Source organism: Mus caroli, chromosome 5, assembly GCF_900094665.2.
Source record: "Mus caroli chromosome 5, CAROLI_EIJ_v1.1, whole genome shotgun sequence".
NCBI classification, from domain to species: Eukaryota; Metazoa; Chordata; class Mammalia; order Rodentia; family Muridae; genus Mus; species Mus caroli.
In genome coordinates this window covers 66,930,761-66,955,481 of record NC_034574.1, presented here as the reverse complement: position 1 = coordinate 66,955,481, position 24,721 = coordinate 66,930,761, and the positions used below count along the sequence as shown (strand labels likewise).

Genomic DNA, 24,721 nt, shown 5'->3' with positions numbered 1-24,721 from the left:
TCTTTCTTTCCTTCCTTCCTTCCTTTTCTTTCTTTCTTTCTTTCTTTCTTTCTTTCTTTCTTTCTTTCTTTCTTTCTTTCTTTCCTTCCTTTTCTTTCTTTCTTTCTTTCTTTCTTTCTTTCTTTCTTTCTTTCTTTCTTTCTTTCTTTCTTTCTTTCTTTCTTTCTTTCTTCATGCTGCACTCTGGGGAAGGATTGTAAGGGTAAAATAGAACTGTCCAAGGCAGACCTTTGATTGCTGTACCCCTAGGGTGAAATATGTTGATGACTCTCTGAGCAGAACAGCACTACCTTCTGAACTGTGAACGGAGCAAGCACACGTTACTTAAAGAGGCTCTGCCATGTTAGAAGTAACTCGGGGCTACAGTTTGGGTGGGACGTGTGCGTTCAGTCTGAGGTTGCTGGTTCTCTGCTGGGGATGATGTTCCGGAAGGTCATGGGGACTTTAGGATCTGGGATGAAGCTGTAAAGTAGATCACAGGCGTGAGCCTTTGAAGGGGACACCTGGTTCCTAGTTCTTCTCTCATTCTGTGTCTCCTGTGCACCCTGAGGTGGGTAGCTTCTGCCATACTCCATTGCGCCAGGGTCTGGGGCTGACAAGCAGGAGTGGAACCCTCTGGAACCTCGAGCTCAAACAAATCCTTCCTCCTCTGAGTTAACTTGGTTGGGTGCTTTGTCCGTGGTAAGGACAGTAATGCTACGAAAGTCAGTGCAAGGTTTCCAATCAGCACCTTTTTTTTGGAGGGAAACAGTGATAGAAACATGTCGTAAATTCCAGAAGTTTTACACTGATTATCGGACTATTTCATGTGGCAAGTTGTATCTGCCCAAAATTCTAACTTACTCCAATGAACTTAGTCACCCAGTGTTTGTTTTACAAAGTTTTGTTTAATTTGATAGCTAGCTTTAGAAGTTGTAATGTTGATGTATGCTAGAATAAACGGGATTTGAATAAAGGAGGAGCAGGGGTGAGCCGTGGTAGCTGTGGTGAGCAGCTGCAAGCAGTTGTAAGCAGTTGGCCTAGCAGTAGAGGCTTCTAGCTGCTTGCTTGTCCTGACAGCAGGGTCAGCAGTAGGCTTAGGGCATTTGCGTTTGTTTTAGGAGCACTGTGGGAATGTTATCTGTTCGCATATACTTCACAATTCTTTCATCTTTCATGTAAGAGTCTTCCAGGCTGGCCTTAGGTTTAATGTGGCTCTCGGGAATGGCATTTAGTTGCTATGGCAAAAATGACTCAATGACTAATTAGTCACTGGAGGTCACATATTAAGAATTGCTATCTGGGAGTTCAGTAGATAATAAAGTACTCAAGCAAGTAAGAGGACTGGAGTTCAGATTCCCAGTGCTCAAAGCCAGCCTGGCAGGTGTGGTAGCCTGCTTGTAATCCTGGCAGGTGGAGGTGGAGAAGGGGGTGGGCAGAGCAAGCTGGCTAGCCAATAAGTGAGTGCCAGAGTTAGCATGTTAGGGAGAGACCCTTTCTTAACAGACAAGGTGGAGAGTGATTGAGGAAGATGCCAGTGTCAGCCTCTGCCTTCTTAATCCTCACACGTACACAAGTGTGCACTTGCTCGCATGCGCGCTCCTCCCACCAACACACACACTGCATGCATGCAGGCAAAACCAATAGCTATTTAATCAAGGTTTTTGTCTCGTAATTTTGGTTCTTTTCTAGAATGAGTTAAACTTTGGATCATTGTTGTACATGACTGGAGGGAGCTAGGGGATATTAGTTTATGGTGGGTGGTAGGAAATGGAAAGAAATGATTCTCTGGGAAGTTACTCTCTTGTAATTGCACAGTAGAGATTCTATGCCGTGCCTGCCCAGTCTTTGGATATCGTTACTGAAGCTTGTCGCGCAAAGCTAAAAACGTCTGTTCGCTCTTGAAGACGCAGAGTGTGAAATGATGACCTTCTCCTTTCCAGATCTCTTTGATAACTACATGCAGCAGGATGCTCACGAGTTCTTAAATTATTTGCTAAACACTATTGCGGACATCCTGCAGGAAGAGAAGAAACAGGAAAAACAAAACGGGAAGTTAAAAAACGGCAACATGAACGAACCAGCCGAGAACAATAAGCCAGAACTCACCTGGGTCCACGAGATTTTTCAGGGAACACTCACTAACGAAACTCGATGCTTGAACTGTGAAACTGTGAGTACTGGGTGGGTGGGTGGGTGAGTGGGTGGTGGTGGTGGTGGTGGTGGTGGGGTCCATCTACCTTGTATATGTGTATTGAGATATCTCATGCTTACTGTTGTTTTCAGTACGTGTGGACTATCCTATTTATTATGCCTTGGACGGTCAAGCGCAAACTCTTGGAATTGTGGGTTCCTTGTGACGTCTGTCTCAGTGTTGGAGACAAGTGTCTGGCACTCACTTATTGGCTAGCCAGCTTGCTCCACCCACCCCTCTCTCCTCCTCCACCTGCTGGGAGACAAGATGTTAGGTTACTGTATTCCATGGGTGGATGTTAAGGCTACACACTGAAGTATTGGACTAGACCATGACCCACTTAATAAAGTTCTCACCATAAAGAGATCAGGGGTGATGCGGAGACCATTGCCTTGACTTCTTGGGAGTCCACTGTGGTGTATCCTACTTAGAGCGAAAGGAAGATTGACTCCCGTTTGTATTCCTCTGGGTAGGTGAGAGGCCCGGTGCAGTGTTATTTTGGCTTTCGGATGATTCTGTGTACTTGGTTGTATCTGGCACATGGAAGGCCCTTAAAGCCATTTGGATTTAAGGCTATCTTCTCTAGGGAGTGACTCAGATTTTTATTTATTTTTATTTGCTTGTTTAACTTTGAGAGGGGCTTCATGTTTGGCTAGGTAAGAGCCCAGCTGCCTGAGTTTCTGTGCCAGCCCTGACTCTCAAAGACTTTTCCAACTTTCCCATGACATTGCCGTTTTCTTCTCTGTCTTCCTGTCCTGGTCTGTAAAGCAGGCATGTTGAGTACGTTATTCCTCTGGTGTCTGAGAAGAGTGGATTTGGTGGCGGCTGTTTAATTTGAGATGTACTTGACATACAGCAAAGCATGTAATGGATGCCATCTGTCATTTATCCCAACTGCTAAGCCCACAGAAAGTCTGTATGTTCCTTTAGAACTGTCAGATTTCTTGATTCAGACAGACCTGGATGAATATACATTTTTCTGGGGAGAAGAGATAAGTAGCTTTTAGCAGGATCTGCTCAAGGCCCCTTGCCATGGTCCACCCCACTGCTGTTTGGCTGTTTGCACGGCCATCCCTCAGGGTGATTTAAACCAGGGCTTCTTAGCATTTTTTTTTAATTCTACTTGTGACCTCTTTTTAGCCCAAGAAATTTTTATATGACCGGCTTATAAAGTAGACATAAAAACCAAACATTTACAATAATCGTAAATTTATTTTACAACTGTTCTTTGGGGTCCATATAATTTTACCATTTATTACTGTTGAAACCGTATTTGCATTCTAATGGGATCTGTATACTTGTTTATTTTTACACAAAGATTTCAATCATGGCTGACTCTTTGATGCTGTGGGAGGCAGAACACCTTTAGTGTTTTTCAGAGGTGATCAATATTTTGATTTTTATAGCCATCAGCGCTGAGAACCCTGCTGCACATAAACATATAGGAAAAAATGGCAGAAGTATGTTTAGGGCCATTTCATAAAGTGTTGGGCATTCTATCCGAATCCCAAGACATTAATTTTGTAATTTTTTTATTTGTGCTTTTAAATGATGTTTTAATTTATTTTTATTTTATGTGTATGTGTGTGTCCTTGTGTGAGTTTATGTGTACCACATTCAAGCAGAGGCCCTTGGAGGACACAAGAGGCTTGTGGATCCCCAGGAACTGGGGTTATAGGAGCTGCCTTATGTAGGTGTTGGGACCCAAATCCAGGTCCTAAACAAGAGCAGTGTGTATTCAGAACATATGCCACTCAGCCACGGAATCATCTCTTCAGCCCCCATTTAGCAATATTTAAAAGAAGCTCGAGTCAGCAACTGTAAGAGCAGATTTTTAAATCAAGCATCCTTAGCCAGGTATGGTGGTGCACGCCTTTAATCCCAGTACTCAGTAGGCAGAGACAGGTGGATCTCTGTGAGTTCAAGGGCAGCCTGGTCTACAAAGTGAATCCAGGGCTACATGAAGAGAACCTGTCTTGAAAAATGAAAAACAAAAAACAAAAAGTCATATACTGACTTAATACTTACCTGCGAAGGAATGGTGGCAGAAAAATATATAAAGTGTTTCTATAATTAAACTGTTGTTTTTATAAGAGCAGAAAACTGCAGGACAAGCATTGCAGTTATAAAATACAGTCGTCTCAGACCTGAGCCAAGCCCCCGTGTTTCAGGCAGTAATGTTGGCGCGCACGGTGCTAAATGAGTGTGTCGCGGGTTCAGAACCAAGACTTCAGGGATGTCTCAGAGTAACAAGGGTGAGGGCCGTCAGAAATGCCCCAGGTTCGTCGTGCGTTTGATTTGGATTGATTTTGGTCACTGTGTGGTTGGAACCCTTTCATTACCAGAATTTCTGCAGCTCCCCCATTTTGTTATGTCAAGCCATGTGGGGTCACAATCCACAGTTTAAGAGAGGAGCCCTCAAAGAGTAGAGGCTTATAGTTCTGAGGTCAGGAGTCTTCGCTGTTGGCTTCTGACAAGGATGTGCTTCTGGTGGAGAGAGAGAAAGCAACTTTCTCAGCCACCAAAATGCACGACCGAAAGGCTCCGTGTCTCCGCATACCCTAGCTTCTCTGAATGGAAGGTCAATGACAGTTTTGGGAGGTCAGAGCAGCCCTTTGCAAGTTGTGATCCCTCAATGGCTAAGAAATGTAAATTCAAACTTCAGCATCGAAGAGAGGTTGGGGGGGGGGGCTCTGCCTCTCTGACAATCTTTTCGGTGACCTTTTCAACAGTGCTTGAATCAAGATTCTGATGGGTTTCTAACAGAAATAGTTAGAAAACACAGATAAGTCAAATGGAGACTAAAAATTACAAGTATTCTTCCCATCTGGAGATGATAAATTTATAGCATTTTTCTAAAAAAAAAAATTGTGATTATATAAGTCTAGAGATCAGCACTTGAGAATTTACAAATGTAGCCACCAAAGCGTCTCTGGCACAGCCTTACTTGTCTGGATCTCTGCCCTCTCCATTTTCTGTCCCTTTTTACTTTCTTGTTTCAGTAAAATTCAAACGGCTACAAAAACTGAGACAGTACAGTGCATGGTGTGTGTGTGTGTGCCCGAGGATTGATGAGCTAACTCCGGCTCACCTTCATTTCCTCTCCTTCCACACCTCTCCCTCCTCCACCTGGGTTATTTTATAAGCACACTCCAGATATCATGCCACTTGCAGTGTATTTATTATCTGTATAGATCATTAAAAATTAAGTCTTTTAAAAAGCACAATACGATTTTCACACCTCAAAAGAGTTCTGCTATTATTCGCTCAGTGTTGAAGTCTGCCTGATTATGTCCTGTTTTTGTAGCAGTTGATTAATTATATTTTTCAATTTTCTATTTTCGTGTGTGTGTGTGTGTGTGTGTGTGGCTGGCATGAGTGCATGTGAGAACCATCTTTCACCATCATCTTTCTGGGTCTGTTTATAAAGCCCAGGGCTCACTTGATACAGCTGATCTCCAGAGCCAGCTTGCTTTGGGGATCCCCATTCTCTTGTTTGCAAGGCAGAAATGGTAAGTGGGTGACCACGCCCACTCAGCATCTAAGTGGGTTCTGGGAATGCAAACTCTGCTTACACAGCAAGTGATTAACCACTGAGCCATCTCCCCAGTCCAAATGTTCGTTAATTTATTAGCATGTGTGTTAATCTATAATTCACACCCCCCACCCACCTTTTTCCTTCTTGTGATTAATTTGTTGAAGAAACCAGTTTGTTTGTCCTGTAATATTTTCTAGATTTTGAAAACATCTTTGTGATGTTATTTACCTAATTAAAATTTTATATGTATATGATGTGTGTGTGTATGTGTGTGTGTGTGTGTGTGTAGAGTGTATTATATGAGTGTTGTGTGTGCACGCGCAGATGCCAAGGTGATGTTGGGAGGTCAGAGAACAACTTTCAAATGTCAGTGTCTCCTTCTACCTGGGAATTGAACTCAGGTCATCGGCTTGGTAGAAGAGCCCTTACCACTGCCTGTTGTCCTTTTGTGAGCCATCTCACTGGCTCCCCATTTACCCAACGTTTACAATAAAATGACAGCAGTTCTCTAGTAGATCTGCTTCTGAGAAGTCCCTGAAAGACTTCTGCTCATGCCCACTGAAAGACTTGCACGAAAGGGTAGGAACAGTATTTTATCTAATTTGTTTTTCATACAGTATATTTTGATCATCTTTTTCTCCTCCCCCCCTCCCAGTTCACCCCCATCTCTCTACCCACGTTCTTTCAATCTTTCTTCTAAAACAAAGCATAACAAAAACTGAAAATCAGAATGGACAAAAAAACCAAGAGGAAACAAAAGCCCACAAGACCAAACCAAATCAAACAGCCAAACAAAAACCAAGCAAGCACGGCAGTGGTTGCACACACCTTTAATCTCAGCACTTGGGAGGCAGAGACAGGCAGATTTCTGAGTTTTGAGGCCAGCCTGGTCTACAGAGTTTGTTCCAGGACAGCCAGGGCTATACAGAGAAACCCTGTCTCGAAAAACTAAAAAAAAAAAAAAAAAAAAAACCTAAAAAAAAAAAAGCAAAAAAAACCCCTCAAACAACAACAACAACAACAACAACAACAACAACAACAACAACAACAATGCCATGAAGGTGTTGTGTTGGTCAACTACTGGGCATGGGGCTACTGGATTATGGCTGAAGTACCCAGTGCTTCTCCATTGGAAAAAGCTGATTTTGGAGCAGCATCTTAAAAACAAAACTTTGCACATCCCTCACTCTGTCGCCCTCTGAGTCCTTCTTCCCAATCTCACTTTTCTCCCTCTCTCACCCTCTACCTCCGAGTACATCATTATTTTCAGCTTTATATATTCTTAGCACTTGCTTTGCAGTTTTAAAGAATATTAAATTTTACTATTTTTAGTTATGTGTAGGTGTGTGGGTCGGCATGTGGGTGCAGGTGCCCATGGAGGCTTGAGGCATCTGGTCCTCTGGAGCTGGAGACGGTGAGCTGTCTAGTGTGGTGTGATCTGAATTTGGGTCCTCTGAGTGGGCAGCAGGTGCCTTAACTGCTGAGCCTTCTTTCTAGCCCCCTGCTTTGAGATTTTAGGTATTATATTTCTGCATGTTTAATCCTAGACATATACTTAATTCTGCACCTTCACGCTTATATGTGTGTATAGAGTCATATACAGATAGTCTCCTGAAGTTGTTTTTCTCGTGTTTTTAAGATTCAGCCATTTGATTGTGTACAGTGCGGTTCACTGTTTCTTTTATTGTTGGGTAGTATTTTATTTCAGGAATGTACCACAGTTTATTTTCCCATTCTTTGATGATAGTCTGGTGTTTAGCTTTCTCTAAGTGCCAGTGCTGGAAACCCTTTCACACACATCTGATGTGTGTGTGTGTGTGTGTGTGTGTGTGTATGTGTGCATGCAAGCACTTCTTTCTAGGGTATCCCTCAGGCACAGAACTGCTGGTCATAGGACATGCGTATCTTTAGGTGTGCCTGGTAAAGCCGGTTGGCTCTCACATGGTGGTGGTGAGCTGTGTTAGCCTTAGTTATTCGTGTTGAACTCTGCTTTGTGGTTTTGCAGTAACCAAGCAGCTTACTCTTTGTTGTTTGGAATTTAAGATGTAATTTTTTTTTTTTTTTAGACATTTTCCCCCCACTAGTTTTTAGTCAAATTGACCCTCTCTCATATGTTGTCTTGAATGTTCAGGGATCAACATATTTGTAAAACCACGTTTCTGTGAAAGAGTTTGCATTCATTCTGATCTCTCCGTTCTCTGCATATCTGCCGGGAATCATTACTTTTCGCCATACCCTTAACATTCATGGTATACTTTGGCTTATTTTGCTCTTTACATGAATGTCCATTGTAGCCTTTTGTGTCTTGGTTCCTTTGGGTAGCATCCCTGGTGAGGTTCACTGTGTCTTGGTGCGATGAGTTAGCTCACTCTTTGTCATTGCCATGCCATGACTTAGTGGATGAATGATGACATCATTCATAGTTCACTGGCTTTATGGTTGGTGGCTATCTGGTCATTTTTACTTTGGGGAAAATACTGTGAACAATGCTGTCATGGATATTGTAATACATAAAATCTAGCCACAGAATTCATGTTTCTCTATCCTGTGTCTCATGAAAGTAGATGTATGGGATAGCAGATTATGTTCATCATTGACATCTTATAATTTGTCCAGTCCTCAAGATGCTATAGTTTACAACCTATGCGAACATTCTACTATGTAAGCATTTTGTTTCTCCCTTTGTCTCTTCCTTTCTTTCTTTCTTTCTTTCTTTCTTTCTTTCTTTCTTTCTTTCTTTCTTTCTTTCTTCTCTCTCTCTCTTTCTTTCTTTCTTTCTTTCTTTACTTTTGTATTATATATAATATATGTGTATATGTAATATGTATTATATATACACACACACATATATATACATATATGTGTGTGTACATATACATATATATGTGTGTGTGTGTACACATGTGTGTGCAGGCAGGCATAAGGCACATGCGTGGATATATATGGAGACCAGATGAGGATGTCAGGTGTCTTCCTTTATTGCATTCTACCTTAGTCCCTTGAGAAAGAGTCTCTTACTGAACCAGGAGCCTGATGTTTTTTCCCCAGGCTGTGGCTAGCAAGCTGCAGTGATCACTTAGTACTGGGGTACATACATGAGAGCATATAGCCACACCTGCTTTTTATGTGGGGGTGCTAGAGTTCTGAAAGAAGGTCTTCATGCTTGTCAGGAAGAGCTCTCACCCACTGAGCTGTCTCCTCAGCACTCGCGTGAGCGCTCTTAGCGCACCCTTACCCCTCTGACATCTCCTTTGCTATGTAGTGGCTGTGTAAGTGTTATTATATTCACTGAATGGCTTTCCAACACACACTGCTGTGTAGAGAGATGAAGACTGGGCATGCATGCTCACCTTGTTTCTCTGGTTTCCACCACAAAACCCGATCTGAAGGACAAGATGAATAATCAGTTATATAATTACAATCTCAAATCCAAACCCTATGAAGGAAGCGCAGGCTAGTCTGTGTGCTTGTGAGGCTGGAAGCAGCAGTGTGGCACTGCGTTCTGGCTTGACAGCTGGGACGTCTGTAGCATATCCACAGCCGATCCCTCCTTTGCGGATATGATTGGACATTGTTAGTAAATCCACCTCGGCAGCATTCTGTGTGGATTTTCAGGATGACTCTGATAGTAGGCTCAGCCATATTCATAGCTTAAAACAAAACAAAGCAAAACAAAACAAAGCAAAACCTTACAAACAGAACAAATGATCCTTCGCATGCAAATGTTGCATTAAGTATTCACGCCTCAGAAGTCGCTTTCTGAGCTTATTTCCTGAAGGGTTAGCTCAGACAGGAACCTGCATCCAAATATTCCACTCTAGTTCTTCAATCATATGGAAGTATTTGTTCTAAGAGGATTGGAACTGTCTAGATGTTATAGTGTCTCTTTCTGGAGGGCCGAACAATCTCTTTATATTGATTTTAAGTGCACATCCTGGGGCTGGAGAGATGCTCAGTGGTTAGAGCACTTGCTGCTTTGGCAGAGGAACTAGGTTTGGTCCCAGCACCCACACGGTTGCTTGCAGCCATCTGCAGCTCCAATTCTAGGGGCTCCCACACCCCCTTCTGTCCTCAGTGGGCACTGCATGCACTTGGTACATATGTGTAGGCAAAACTCTCACAAAATAAACAGAAACAGGAGAAATGGCTTAGTGATTAAGAATACTTCCTACTCTTGCTGAGAACTACCTGTAACTCCAGTTCTAGTGGATCTCAAGCTCTCTTCTGGCTTTTATAGGCACTGAGCGTGAATGTTACACCTAGCCATACATGCATGCAAAGCACGCTTATAGCATAAAACAACAATGAAAATGAAAACAGAATTAAAGACTTACATCTTTATTTATTATTTTAAAGTGGCATATAATGTACAAATCAGACAATGATTTGGTGTCTTGAAACTGTATACATTATATAAAGCAAATCTTAACAATTAATATAGCCACTATGGCACTTATCATTTCTTTGTGGTGGACTATTCAGAATCCAGAGAGAACAATCTTTAACCCTCCCCCTTGATTAAATCATTTGAATACACACACACACACACACACACACACACACGACAAGCTATACACACATATGATACAATATATATATGAGACAAGAAAAAATATGTATACTTTTCTTTATTGGTCACTTGAATAGTCCCCACTGTTTCTTAGATCCCAGATCTGGACAGACTCCTAGGAATCACCCAATCCTTGTTCTGCCCATGCCCGGGTATGCTCTATGGTGTCCCAGCCATGCTCTATGGTGTCCCAGCCATGCTCTATGGTGTCCCAGCCATGCTCTATGGTGTCCCAGCCATGCTCTATGGTGTCCTAGCCAGTTGGTCACCATCATCCAGTGGACACTGGCCAGAGGCAGGGAACCCAATCTCCCAAGGACACATTCCATTTTTAGCCAGCTCTAATTGTTAGAAAGCCTTGCACTTTCTAAGAAAGTGCATGGCCTCTGGGCTTCTCCTGCTTGTTGCCTGTGCAGGACTGGGTTTCATAGACGATTTAATAAAATCCAAAAACCTAACTTTCCTTTGGGAACCCCCTTTGAGTTCTGTCCTGGGGCAGAGACTGTCCACTCAATATAGTCAGAATTGTTAAAGCCCCCACCTGTGAAATGTCACAGTGGATTAAGCTGTTCTTGATCCTGGGTAGCAGATTAGCCCTTGGGGCACCTTGCCTTTGCCACCCCCACCCCCCGCCCCCTTCAACCTCTTCTTGTTCCTCAAGTTGTGGAAAACCTCTGTACCAGCCTTCGAGTTCTGAGGACAATGGCTGATTTCCTGCCCATTCTCTCTTGGTAAAGCGTTGCCTATGATTGCGGCCCAGATGCCAAATGAAGGATCTATGGAGACAAATGGTCTCCTCTGCCGTGGATCTGGAGGGCCTATTTTAAGGGGTAATCAGAGCTCACTTGTCCACACAACCTTGACAAGGGCACTTCTGGATCGGGGTTTCAAGGATTTTCCACTGGAGTCTGACTGCTCCCACGGTTGTTCCTTTGTTGCTTCATAAGATTTATTAGGTCAGTTGGACCTTAATCTTGAAGTTGTTTATTTTAATTCTTCTTTCTATGTAAAGCTGAGGTTTTTATGCCTTGCAAGATCTGTGGCTTTTCAGGGATTCTCTGTGGCTTTAAGATTTTATATTTGTTGCTGGGGCCAAACAAATGTGCAAAGAACTCTTTTATTAACTATACCAGTTCTTCAGCTCTTATTGCTTAGTTTTCAGAGGTTCCTACTGCTCCAGCAGAGCCTCTGAGACCCCCACAGATCTGGGGTGGAGCCGGCTGAGGCAGGAGGTTGCTCATGTACTCAGTGGAAGTTGAGGCAAGGCTTTCAGGTGGGCAGCAGTCCATCCTTGGGTACCAGTCATGGCAGTGTCATCTTGGTGGAGTCCTAAGACACTATTAGCTTTCCCACTAACTCAGGCAAGGTGTCGGGAGAGGTAGACACATATTTAAAGATGGCCTCACTCACTCATGATGTAAATATGGCCTTTAGGCTGAGTTATAGTTATTTAAATTAATATTAATGAGTTATAGTTATTTAAAACTGAGCAAGTAGGGTCTCTTTCTCTTCTTTTTAAGGTGGGGAGCTGTTTTTTTTTTTTTTTTTTGAGGGAAGGATACCAGGCTCAGAATTAAGAGAAGAAAGGAGAAGTGATTGTAGGCTTTTCATGCTGAGAGTGTTGGAATCTTTTAGTGATGCGTTTCCTTGGAGACAAGCTGTATTTTCCCTTCGACCAGATCCTTGTGTGGGGGAAGAATATGCTTTCCTGGCAGCTTGCAGAAGAAAAGACCTCTCCCCCCCCATCCCCCCCCACCTCAAAAAATTCTCTAACCACCTCCACCAACCGACAAACAAACTCAGCTCCACCTTGTCAAACATTTAAATACCTCCGCAGTATAGTTCTTGACTGGGCCTCATTTGGACTGTGACTTCTTGGGGCAGGGATAGAGAAAAATCCTGATAGGACTTTGATCTCCCCGCCAGGGTGGACTTACTGAACAGAGCGTTATCACTCTCATCCTGGGAGCTCTGTGTCTTCAGAACAGAGCAGAAACAGTTAAACCGAAAGTGAGTTACAGCTCATCCCACAGAGTAGTTGGTTCCCCTGCCTCCTTCTACCCAACCTCATAGAATTTTAGTGTGACTCTACTTGGCCATAGTCCTTGAATTTTTCTCCCAGAGAGGGGCTGTTTCAGTTAAGAGAATGTTTTATTTAAATATATAATATTTGTGAGCAAATGTGAAAAGGGAATATGTATTTAAAAGAAGGAGATTCATATTTCTGCCTCTGAGAGGCCACTGACTTAGGTATCTTAATCTTCGTTCAGTTCATCTTCAGTTGAGCAATTCATGTAGTATGCATTTATTGTGTATCTCTTGCATACTAGAAATTATGTCAGTAACTAAACATAGCACTTGCAAAAGGTGGTCCTTACTCTTCTGTCTACTGATGTGCATGTTCAACCTGTGTATCCCCCTTAAACTGCAACAGCAACAGCACCACCACCATCTCCAGTACCAGTACCACTACCATCGCCACCACCACTACCCCACAATCACCAGCACCACCACAGTCCCCACCACCAGCACCAGCACCACTACCGGGCACAAGTATTATTTTGAAAGGCAAAGCAAGAATGGCAATCAATCCGTATCTTCATTCACACAAATATTCACCATTGCTGATGATCTGGATCTCCACAGGATTCCTTTGTGGCTTAATGAATCCGCTTCCTGCTAGACATGATGGTGCATGCCTTTAATCTCAGCACGTAGGACGCAGAGGCAGGCTAATCTCTGAGTTCAAATAAAACAAAAGCGGGGAGATGTGGGGCAAGCGTGGTGCGGGTGCGGAGCAGGATATGGGACACGGCACAGACCTGGAGCAAGGGTGTGTTTGAGACATATCCAAACCCTGAAAATCTCATCTTGAGGCTGTCAGGAGTAAGGATTGTCCCCTCCCTGTTGTGGGCCTGCACACCCCAGGGCACTTAGCCCCACAACCCTCATTGAGGTAGACACAGTCCCCTGATGGCCAAATTACAGGTTGAAGCCCCTAGAATCCCTCTTCATGCAAATAAAGGATTCCCAATACTTCAGCCCCAGCCAATAATGTAAACTCACCCTGAAAACTCCTTCCCACTCTCTAAGATTTATATAGCCTTTGTTACCCCCTAATAAAAGAGAGCTGCTTCACTGAATATTGTCTAGAAGAGCTGTTTCACTTCCCAGAACAGAGAAGAACTGTCACACTGAAAACAGTCTTGGTACCCCAAGGGCAGAAGCAGAGCCGAGCGCACACATATTAATAAACCAGGATCTTAGTTACTTACTGCCAGAGCCAACCTTCTGAGCTTTAGTAAGGGAAATAGAAAATATATTATGCCATGTGGTTGTATCAGTTCTCCGATGTTTACTGTCAGCTACTGTTGTATCTCTGAGGCTCCAGTACAACTGTGATGTATTATTATAACCCCTGCAAAGTGTGTCGACTTAGGGTCGACACTGTCTTTTAAATGAGTGTGGTCTTCATTTTCCCACTGGCAGACTGAACATTTTGAGTTTGTTGCTGGGCCAGCTCATTCCTCCCAGTCCACCATCAAAACTGTAAAACCTCAGGGTTGTTGGTGAGTGAGTGGCAAGTAAGAAGTCACTCCGGGAGCTTTGACTGACATGTGAAGGTCCGGGGAACAACTGGAGCAGTGAGCAGGTTTAGCTGATAGTGGCCTGTATCAGGATGGGCTGTGTGACCAGCTCAGGAATGACAGCACAGGACTCTGCACATGGTGACCACTTCTGGAAGGACAGCTCCAGAAGGGGGGAGTTAGCACAACAGTCCAGTTTTCTGGTCTCACAGGGCTTGAATGGGCAATGGAGGAAGGGACTTCAAGGAACTGGACTTGGTGAAGGGTCACTGTGTGGGTGGAGGTTTCTTATTTCTTGGACTTTTTCTGTCCCCATCCTCTCCATGTGTGGGCTACATAGATTCCTGTCTAATACTCATTGGTGGCAACAATAAGGAACATGGAGGAAGAGGAAGAGAAACCTGGCTGAGTTTTAGTTGCCACGTTTTAAATCAGAACCGTGAAAGGAATGACGTTGAATTGGGATTAGGTTGAGACGTTCTGAACTAACTCTGGTTTGGTGAGTGTTCATAGCCACATGCGACTTTATTGCTATCACATGTCAGGCTCCCTTAAATGCTCAAAGTCTTAGCTGCGGTGTCTGCTGTGTATTTTGTACCTAACCTCCTGCCCTTTTTCTTTTGCTTCAGGTGAGTAGCAAAGATGAAGACTTTCTTGACCTCTCTGTCGATGTGGAACAGAACACCTCCATCACCCACTGTCTGAGGTAACTGCTTGCGTTCTGCCTGGGGTTTGAACTTTTGACCTGGTTAGTAAGCACACAAGGGAACTCCAATCCCACAAAATCATCCCCTGCTTTTAAACCAGTTAGAGCCTTGTTATTTTTTTTTTCTTTAATTTTCTATTCTCCTCCCAAGAGATTAAAAGTAAACAAATATGGTTTGGAGTAGGGAGGGTCTTTTAGAGCAGAGAGGATCAGGTGGAAGTAACTCATCGCTGTAGTTAAAAATAAAACTTGAATCTGTAATGCAGACGTGCTTTAGCTCTGTGTATGTGTGTGTGTGTCTGCCTGCTGCAAGCATCTACTCACTCACATAGTTAATAAATGATACCGATGCCAGTCACTGACTCATTTTCTAAGGTAGCAGTAATCAACCTTGGGGCGCAACCCCTTTGGGAGTTGAATGACGCTTTCCCCAAGGTCTCCTAAAACCATCGGAAAACACAGATATTTACATTATAATTCATAACGGTAGCAAAATTACAGTTGTGAAGTAGCAGCAAAAATAATTTCATGGTTGGGGGTCATCCCAACGTGAGGAACTGCATTAAAGGATCGCAGCATTAGGAAGGCTGAGAACCACTGCTCTGAGGTAACCTTGTGCTGAACATTTATGCGCTTTGAGAACTAGTGATGGAATTGCCTTTTCTGCATTGCTTTAATATTCTATAGAGGCCCCTCATTAGTGTCAAGAGACAGTAATGAGCCAGTGTTTAACAACATGTGCCCAGGATTACTGCAGATAGGACATATTCACTTAATGCATTGAAACTGTGTGCAGAGAGGCTGGGGAGATGGCTCAGTCATTATGTGGTCACAGTGTTTGACCAGAGAACCTGAATTCAGTTCTCAGTACCCATGTCAGGCAATTCCAGTTTTTTTTTTGGGGGGGGAGATCCAATCCTATGGCCTCCATACCCATATATAGGCACATACATATAGTGAAATAAATCTTTTTAAAGGAAAAGAAATCCTTCAAATTCTTTCCTTTTAAAGGAAAGAAAATGTTTGGAATTGTTGCAAGGGCAAAATTCCCCATCCCCACTCCCTTTCAACAAGGAAATAGGTGCTTATAATTTCTCTGTCCTAGACAAAAGCTACAGGAACGAATGTCACAAATCACCAAGCTCTAAGGCCTAAAGACCTGGCTACTTCTGGTCAAGTGGGACTACACAGATGACCCCCAGAGCATAGGGACAAGACTGCCCTACAGAGTGGCTGAAGGCGAAGATGCTAATGTGGCTCAGTGGTTTGGGTGGGCTGCCCCAACGAACAGATGCCACAGCTGTGGACATCTGTGGACAGTAGCATAACAAGTTTTACAGTATCATAACAGGGCTCTGTTGGTTTGCATCAGTGAGAATCAGCAGACGGGATCTTGCTGGAAGAGCTTCTTGGTGTGGTAGGCCATATGACTTCCACTCACTTCCCACTTCCCAGTTCCCAGTTCCTCCCTCTCCACTCTCAGCATGGAGCAAACAAGGAGGGTTTGAAGTGTGTTTTGCAGGCTGGCTTCGTTCTTCAGCTTGGTTTTGTTAAGGGACTGGGTGATATTCCTGTAAAAACAGACCATCTTTGGGTCTTCTTAGAGTTTATGACTGTATTGGTGCACTTGACTGGAAAAAGAGAAAGTTGTCCCAACATTGTCCTGTGGGGAAGGATGTTGCCTTTCTTCACGCAGTAGACGAGGTAGACGTAGGGGTTTGAGGAGGTTTGGCAGCATCCTCTGCCTCATGGGGAATCCCTGGTTGTTAGAAAGAAGGTTGTGGTAGCTGTAGCCTTGAAGCCAGGTGGATAAAGCGCTGAGTGGTTAGTTCTGACTCCAGATGTGCCATGGAGAACTGAATCACGGACTGCTGTTTCCGTGGCGGAATGGGAAACTTGGTTCAGTTTCCGCAGTGTAAGCAAGGCGGAGGTTGGACATGGCAAAGATGGGGAAGGGCAGTGTGTAATTGGTCTTGTGTTAGTCACCTTTCTCATCACTGTGATAAAATGTCCGACAGATGAGACAGCTGACAGGGAGAAGGGTGGTTTTGGCTCACAGTTTGAGGCTACAGTCCATCACAGCAGAGAAGACATGGTGGCCAGAACACAGGGCAGTCCATCGGTCACACTAAGTCCATAGTTAGAAAACATCGAGGTGAATGCTCACATACAGCTCATATCCCTCCCCCACCCTGCCTGCTGCCCCATTTGTATTGAGTCCTACACACCAGTGCATGGAATGATGCTGTCAACATTCATTGTGGGCCATGCGTTTCCCCGTTACCCCCTCTGGAAATGCACCCACAGCTACCCCCGGAAGCATATTTCTTAGGTACCTCTAAATCCGGTGAAGTTGACAATGGAGATAACATCATAGCTCCCAAACTGGACTTTGAGATCCATCAGATTCCTGTGTGAATGGACAGCCCAGTCCAGTCAGTACTCCTGATAAGTACTCCACAACTTAGATCACCCCTAAATTAGGTCTTGGCCGGCTCACTTACACCTGCCCTCATATGTCATAAAGTCATACGTTATATGTCATGATGTCATACATCAGCCAGCGGCTGCCCCTCACCATTGAACTCCTGATGGGGCCACAGCTTCCGTCTCTTCTGTCAAAAGTGCAGCAGACCCAGGGTAGGTAACTCCAGCAGATCCATTAGCTGTTTTGTGTTTTGTTTTGTTTTGTTTTGTTTTTTCCTGCCAAATCTTTGGGTTAAAGTGGTTGTGATGCCGCACACATTAAATTTCAGCACTTAGAAAGTAGAGGCAGGCCAACTTTTCTGAGTTCAAGGCCAGCCTAGTATACTTAGTGAGTTTCATGATAACTAAGGACTCAAATAAATAAAGGAATACATAAATAAGTAAATAAATAAATAAATAAATAATAAAGTCTTTGAGTCTGCAGATGGAATGACCACTACGCTGGTCTCCCTGACTCAATTCAGGTTGGCTTCATCTTATTTGGTTTTCAGTTGGGAGCTCTTTAACGTCCTCTGTATTAGGGTTTATGATGTGAGCTTTCTGTCTTTCATCCATCTTAATGACTGTTAAGGACTCATGCTGAAGTCGTGGGACCTGAAGTAAGCACACACTCTCCTCCTTGCAGAGGGACCAGGTGACAGAGTCCGGTGTATTCTCACCAAACTCTTGTCCCAGAGAAATGGTATAAATAACATTAAAATTCAGAAATCAGCTGGATAGAAGCCATGGATCCACACTGTTCTCCGATCCAAAAGCTCATCTGTCAGGCCTCAGAACTTCGTCCTAGGTAGGGTGAGCTGTCTGTGACTGAGGATTCTAAGAAAGAGGGTGCCTCCCCGCACTCCGCTCCCACCTCCTTTGAAAAGCTCCGAGATGCCTCAGGCAAAGACTCAGACTGTGTGCAGTTTGTCCTGATTGTCCTTCTAAGCCCTGTCTCTCTTCCCGTGAGCTCCTTTCTTTCGCTCTCCTGTGGCTCTTCACCTCTCAGAGCTCAGGCGTAAAAGGACTTTCGTCTTCCTCTCTCTTGAAACCCTCTCAGGCCAGGAGGTCAGCCAGGTGTCCAAGCGGCCTCTGAATCCCCTCAGAGCTGTCTCTGTGTGCAAACTGATCTCTAGGAATCTGCTTTCTGCCTGTTTTGAGAAACTCAATTTCTGTCCTGAGTTTACACTGATTGTCACCCTACTGAATGCCATGTGTATCTCTCTCCTGGGTTGTGACCCACGTCTTAGTTTTGGTCATTACTGACATGTGGCATTTCCTGGAGTTTGACACTCGCAGATTTTTTAAGTTTATTCTTTTAGTTAATGTACTAAGGGATGTGTTTCCTTGTGACATTCTCAGACATTACAGTTTGTTCTTACCTACCCACCTCACTCCCCTGCCTTCTCATCTACTTCCTTTCCTTGGTTCCTGTCTCTCTTCAAACAGTCCTGCCCCCTGCTTTCATAAGATCTCGTCATTTTCTGTTGAAGTTCTTCCTCCCTTTATAGACCTTTATTTCTCTGTCTCTCTCTCTGTCTCTGTCTCTGTCTCTGTCTCTGTCTCTGTCTCTGTCTCTGTCTCTCTCTCTCTCTCTCTCTCACACACACACACTCACACACAGAGGCACACACACAGGTACATACACACAGGCACAGATACAAGTACACACACACAAGCACAGACACAGGCACACACACAGAGGTACACACAGGCACACACACAGAGAAACACACACACACATAGAGGGGCGGTGGAGGAGTGTATCTTTCTGAATCTGGCTTATTTCGCTTAGCATAATGATGTCAGTTCCATTCATTTTCCTGTGCGTTGTGATTCCATTCTTATTCATGTCTGAATAAACGTCCATTGTATCTATGTACTGCATTGCCTTTATACCATCTGTCCACAGACATCTGGGCTGGTTCCATGCATTGTGACAATCAGCATGGAGGTACAAGTATCTCTGGGGTGTTAGACTGGTCCTGTGTATTGTAAATTGTGTAGCAAGGGGCATGGATGCACATGTGTCTCTGAGGTATCCTGACTCCTAAGTCTCAAGTATTCGGACTTAAGAGTCCTTCGAGCATGAACCCAGTAGTGGTAAGCTGGGTCATACATTTGTGTGTGTATGTGTGTGTACGTGTGTGTGTTTGAAGAACCACAATACTGATCAACACCGATTTCCATAGTACATACCCCTACTCACCCTGCACACCCCTCCTCCATCTCTATCCCCCTTTCTTTGGTTAACATTGAAGTCAGTGGTTCTCTGGCTTGGGTGCATATACCAGAATCACCTGGGGTAGTAGTAAGAGTAGAGGCATCGCACACATGAAGAGCTTCAGTGAGCCTGGGCTTCTGTCCATAAGGCACGCCCTGGCGATTCTGGTACCACTGAACCTTGAGAAGCTCAGCGCCCTTTCTCTCTTCACTGTCTTGCTCTGGTCAGTGAACCAGCACAGTGCTGGGGATGCCACTAGAAATGCAGTCTTGAGAATCAGACTCTGTATTTTGGCCGTATTCCTCTGGTGCTTCATTTGCAGGCTGACATCTGGGTGGAACTGGAACATCTGATCTCCACCCTCGGCCCCACTTACTCATGCTGAGGCTGTCTCCATAAAGCTTTTAAGTTTCTTTATAAAGGCACGCATTTCTTATGAGATTTGTTCCCATGGTGAACCTTAAAAATAATGTTTGATTGCCACTACGACCCTTTGGAAGGCAATGCTTTGAACTCCGTAGTTCCCCAGCCTTTTCTGTGCGTTGGGAACTTATCCTACATTTTAGAAAGACCTCTCTGTTGCCTGCTGCCTATTTTAGCATGGCTTTGGAAAACGTCCCCAACCTTTCTTGCTCACTTTATTATTATTTTGATGTTGTTGTGAGTGTCCTCATGTAGCCCAGGCTGGCCTCGAGCTTCCTTACCTAAGCCTGTGAGTGCGAGGCTTGCAGGAGTACTACATATGCCTAGCACTTTCGTTCTACAAACCAGCAGTGTGAACTCACAGACCCACTCTGCTCCATTACTGCTGGGCCAGTCCCTCAGTGGCCTACCTTCTGGTCCCATTTCTCAGATTCATTGTCATGACAGCCTCACGCTTTTTATTATAGCATTATGCTCCCCCCTTCCCCCACCTCTCTCTCTTTGAGACAGGGTTTCTGTCTGTAGCTCTAATTGTCATGGAACCTACTATGTAGACCAGGCTAGCCTCTAACTCAGAGATCCTCCTGCCTCTGCCTCCCAAGTGCTGGGATTAAGGGTGTGCGCCATCACTACCTGGTGGCATTGTGCTTCTGACCCCCTGGGGATGGAGGAGCACGGTGACCTTTTAAAAATGGGGTGTCAGCCGGGCAGTGGTGGTGCACGCCTTTAATCCTAGTACTTGGGAGGCAGAGGCAGGCAGATTTCTGAGTTCAAGGCCAGCCTGGTCTACAGAGTGAGTTCCAGGACAGCCAGGGCTACACAGAGAAACCCTGTCTCAAAAAAACAAAACAAAACAAAAGGGTGTCTTAGTTAGGGGTTTTATTGCTGTGAACAGACACCATAACCAAGGCAATTCTTATAAGGACAATATTTAATTGGGGCTGGCTTCAGAGGTGCAGTCCATTATTATTCATCAAGGCAGGAACATGGCAGCATCCAGGCAGGCATGGTGCAGGAGGAGCTGAGAGTTCTACATCTTCATCTGAAGGCTGCTAGCAGAATAGTCCCTTCGAGGGAGCTAGGTCTAGAGTATTAAAGCTCATGTCAACAGTGACACACCTACTCCAACAAGGCCACACCTCTAAATAGTGCCACTCCCAGGGCCAAGCATATTCAAACCATCACAGGAAGCCCTTAAATGAATACAGATTGAGCATCCGCATTCTAAATGCTGGGGACTGTCATTTTGGATTTTGAGACCCAGGATAATCAACCATTGAAAACTCTCACTGTTTTATCCTATGCTAGCCTAGAAAGAATGTGTAGTTTTTCAGACTGTGTTTGGCTCCTTCCTCTTGGCTGTGGTTTCCTTGATGACTCTCATCAGGAAAACAACTCCAAACGCTGCTCCAGAGCAGTTACTCAGCGAGGTCTTCACTCAGTGTGATTGCACAATAAGGGCTGAAATCTGAGGGTCCAGCGTGATTGCCTGTCAAGGCTTTCCTTGCCTCCTGATGTTTCCTACGCCTTTCGGTGGAGCTGTGGAAAGTAGCGGTTCCAGAAACACTGTCTGCTCATGTCTTTCCTGTGCTGTTTAGGAGCCGCTGTGCTGTGGGACCATGCAAGCTTCTTAGTAATGCCTGAGCTTGTACTGCCCCCCGTAACCGTAGCTCTCCCCCCGTGTGCCTTACCTTTGTGACTCTGTTTCCCCAGCACGCTTCCTTCTGTCCTGAGTTGGATATTACCTCTTCGGGGGAAATCCCTTGATTACTCCAGGACACGTTTATTATCTCTTTTCTCTCTGCTTTCCCCCTGAACTTTATTCTTCTGTCTTCATTCATTCATTCATTCATTCTGCAAGGTCAGGCTGGATATATACCAGTGATTGAAACACACAAGATCTCTCCCTGTCCTTTTAAGAGTCCTTGGTGTATAGTCCAAAGATCAAAGTTCAGGGTTCTAAATTCATGTAACAAGCCAGGCATCATGTGCACGTGTGCAACCAAAGTTCTGAGGTGTGTGGAGGCAGGAGGATGGTTGGATCTTAGCACTAGCTGAGAAAATATGAGCTCAGGTTTGGGTAGAAGATTTCCTTAAAGGATAGGAAGAGAGTGATAGAGGGGACAGCTGATGCCCTCTTCTGACCTCTGTGCATAATATGCGGACGGACACACAGATCCACACTCACACATACATACACAACACTCACATAATATACATATGCATACTTACAGACATATACACACATACACTCACACATACACACATACATTCACACACTCACATACATACACACACTCACATACACACACATACATACACACACATATACACATAAACACACAGATACACACACATATACACATAAGCACACAGGCATATACTCATACACATACACATATATACACACATACACACATACATTCACACACAGACACACACTCACATACATACACACACTCACATACACACATACATACATACACACACATATATACATAAACACACAGATACACACACATATACACATAAACACACAGGCATATACTCATACAATATACATATACACATGCATACATATACACATACATATACATTCACACACAGACACACACTCATACAGTACACACACACACATATATTCACACACTCACACACATACACTCATACATGTACACATACACACATATACACTTTACACATACTTACACAGAGACATATGCACACATACTCATATTCACATAACACACTCATACAACATACACACACACTTTCACACATTCACACACAGGCACATGCATACACACACTCACATTCACACAATACACCCACACAACACACACATTTACAGATGCATGCACAGATACACACAGCCATATACACATACACACTCACACATATTCACACACACACAGATACATACAGATACACACACATATACACATATATAGACATACATACATACACATTCACATAATACACATAGAGATATGCACACAACCACACTCACTCTAACAATCACATTCACAGACACACTCACACACACACACATACCCTTAAGAACAAAACAAACAAGAAAACCCACTGCAGTGGGGTCAGAGCTGGGTAGTTCCCTAGGGAAACCTACCCTGGAGAGAGGTGGTTCCCTGAGTTCTGAGTAGCCAGGCATCCCAGCCATGGGGGGCTCTGAAAAGCACTCTCATTGCTGAGAAGTAGCCCCTACCTGTTCTCCTCCTCAGAGGAGCACAGCCCACACAGGAGTAGCTGGATCAGTAAGCTGCAGACTAGAGTCAGAGGCAGGGTCAGAGGATTGGTAGAGTCTGATGCCCAGGGCTTGTGAGTGTGGGTGTTGGACTGTTTCTCCTGAGTGCAGCAGCAAACTGTTAGAGGGCAGTCTTAGGCTGCGGACTCACCTCTAGTGCTTTATGATGACTAAGGTATACTTATGGGCTCATTTGTACTTGTCGCTGTATGAGTATAGCTGTTCTCCAAATCCCCAGGACCTAGCGCCTATCTGGGAATTGAGCAAATGGACAATGCTTTCCTTTGATGTGTTCTCTGTAAGTGATAGGTCATTAATACCATTTTCTGTTTAATAAAACCTGATCATTCTGCTGCTGGGAGCTGGTGTGAAGAAGGAGTGTCAACAGGCATTTTTGAAACTACAGGGTAGGAGATTCTAAATGTTGCTTTCAGCCTTTTGAAGCTGACCACAGAAATGCAGAGTTGAATCCAGAAAGAATGGAAGGCCTTGTGACATTTAGAACGCTGCGAAAGCTCTAAGTAGCAGGCGGAAGAACCTTCTGATAAGATTGTGTCCAGCACGGCCATAATGGCCTTTGTTTTTAAAATAGGCAGATTGAAGTGCTTATCCTAGGGTGTGTGGGAGAGCAGTGAGTGACTCAAGTGTGTGTGTTAGAGAGAGGGGGAGGAGTGTGTGTGTGTATGAGTGACAGAGAGAGAGAAGAGAAGAGAGAGAATATGTGTGCGAGAGAATACGTGTGTGTGTGTGTATGAGAGAGGCAGAGACAAAGACAGAATGTGTGTGAGTGTATGTGAGAAAGAGTGTGAGTGCGTGTGAGAGTGTGTATGTGTGTGTGTGTATGAGACACACACACACAGAAAGAGAGAAGGGCAGCGTCTTATGTAGCCTACGCTGGCCTCAAACTCAGCTAGGGGTTGGCAGGTGACCCTGCACTCCTGATCTTCTTGCTTCCACATCCTAGTGCAAGCGTTATGGGCTTTCATTGCCACATCTGGCTTATGCAGCATTGAAGATGGAACCCAGGGCCCCAGGCATGTGGTAGGGCAAGCACTCTATCACCTGAGCCACACCCTTATACCCTTCCTAGGGTTTAAGCAGGACATAAGGACAGTTGTATACAGTTCTGCTTTCAGTATCTGTAACTCTTACGGTCTTTGAAAAATGGAACCTCTGAGATGCAGTTTTTAATTAATATAGAAATACCACTTTGGATTTTATGATTGCCTTTGGGGGACCTGACTTAACTATTTTTTCCTCTTCCTCTTCTTCTTCGTTTTTTCTTTATTTTTAATTTATTTTTTACACTCCATATTCCTTTCCCCGTCCCCATCCACCCTCTTCCTGCTCCACATCCCACACCTCCTCCCCACCTCACCCCATCTCCACGTGGATTCCCCCTTCCCACCTGACCTCTAAACTCCCTGGGGGCCTCCAGTCTCTTGAGGGTTAGGTGCATCATCTTTGAATGAACACAGACCCAGCAGTCTTCTACTGTATATGTGTCAGCGGCCTCATATCAGTGGTATATGCTGTTTGGTGGTCCAGTGTTTGAAAGATCTCCAGGGTCCAGATTAATTGAGACTGCTGGTCCTCCTACAGAATTGCCCTTCTCCTCAGCTTCTTTCAGCCTTCCCTAATTCAACAACAGGGGTCAGCTGCTTCTGTCCATTGGTTGGGTGCAAATATCTGCATCTGACTCTTTCAGCTGCTTGTTGGGTCTTTCAGAGGGCAGTCATGGTAGATTCCCCCCCCCCCTTTTTTTTTTTTTT

The 24,721-nt window shown here is 44.3% G+C and overlaps 1 protein-coding gene across 1 annotated transcript in view; it reads left to right on the top strand.

The window, feature by feature from the left end:
• Usp46 (ubiquitin specific peptidase 46) overlaps nucleotides 1-24,721 on the top strand; it is a 67,123-nt gene that overhangs the window by 34,363 nt on the left and 8,039 nt on the right. The window contains exons 4-5 of the mRNA XM_021163490.2: nucleotides 1,923-2,152; nucleotides 14,498-14,574. Of these exons, the coding sequence (XP_021019149.1) occupies nucleotides 1,923-2,152; nucleotides 14,498-14,574 (307 nt within the window). The remainder of the gene's footprint in view (nucleotides 1-1,922; nucleotides 2,153-14,497; nucleotides 14,575-24,721) is intronic.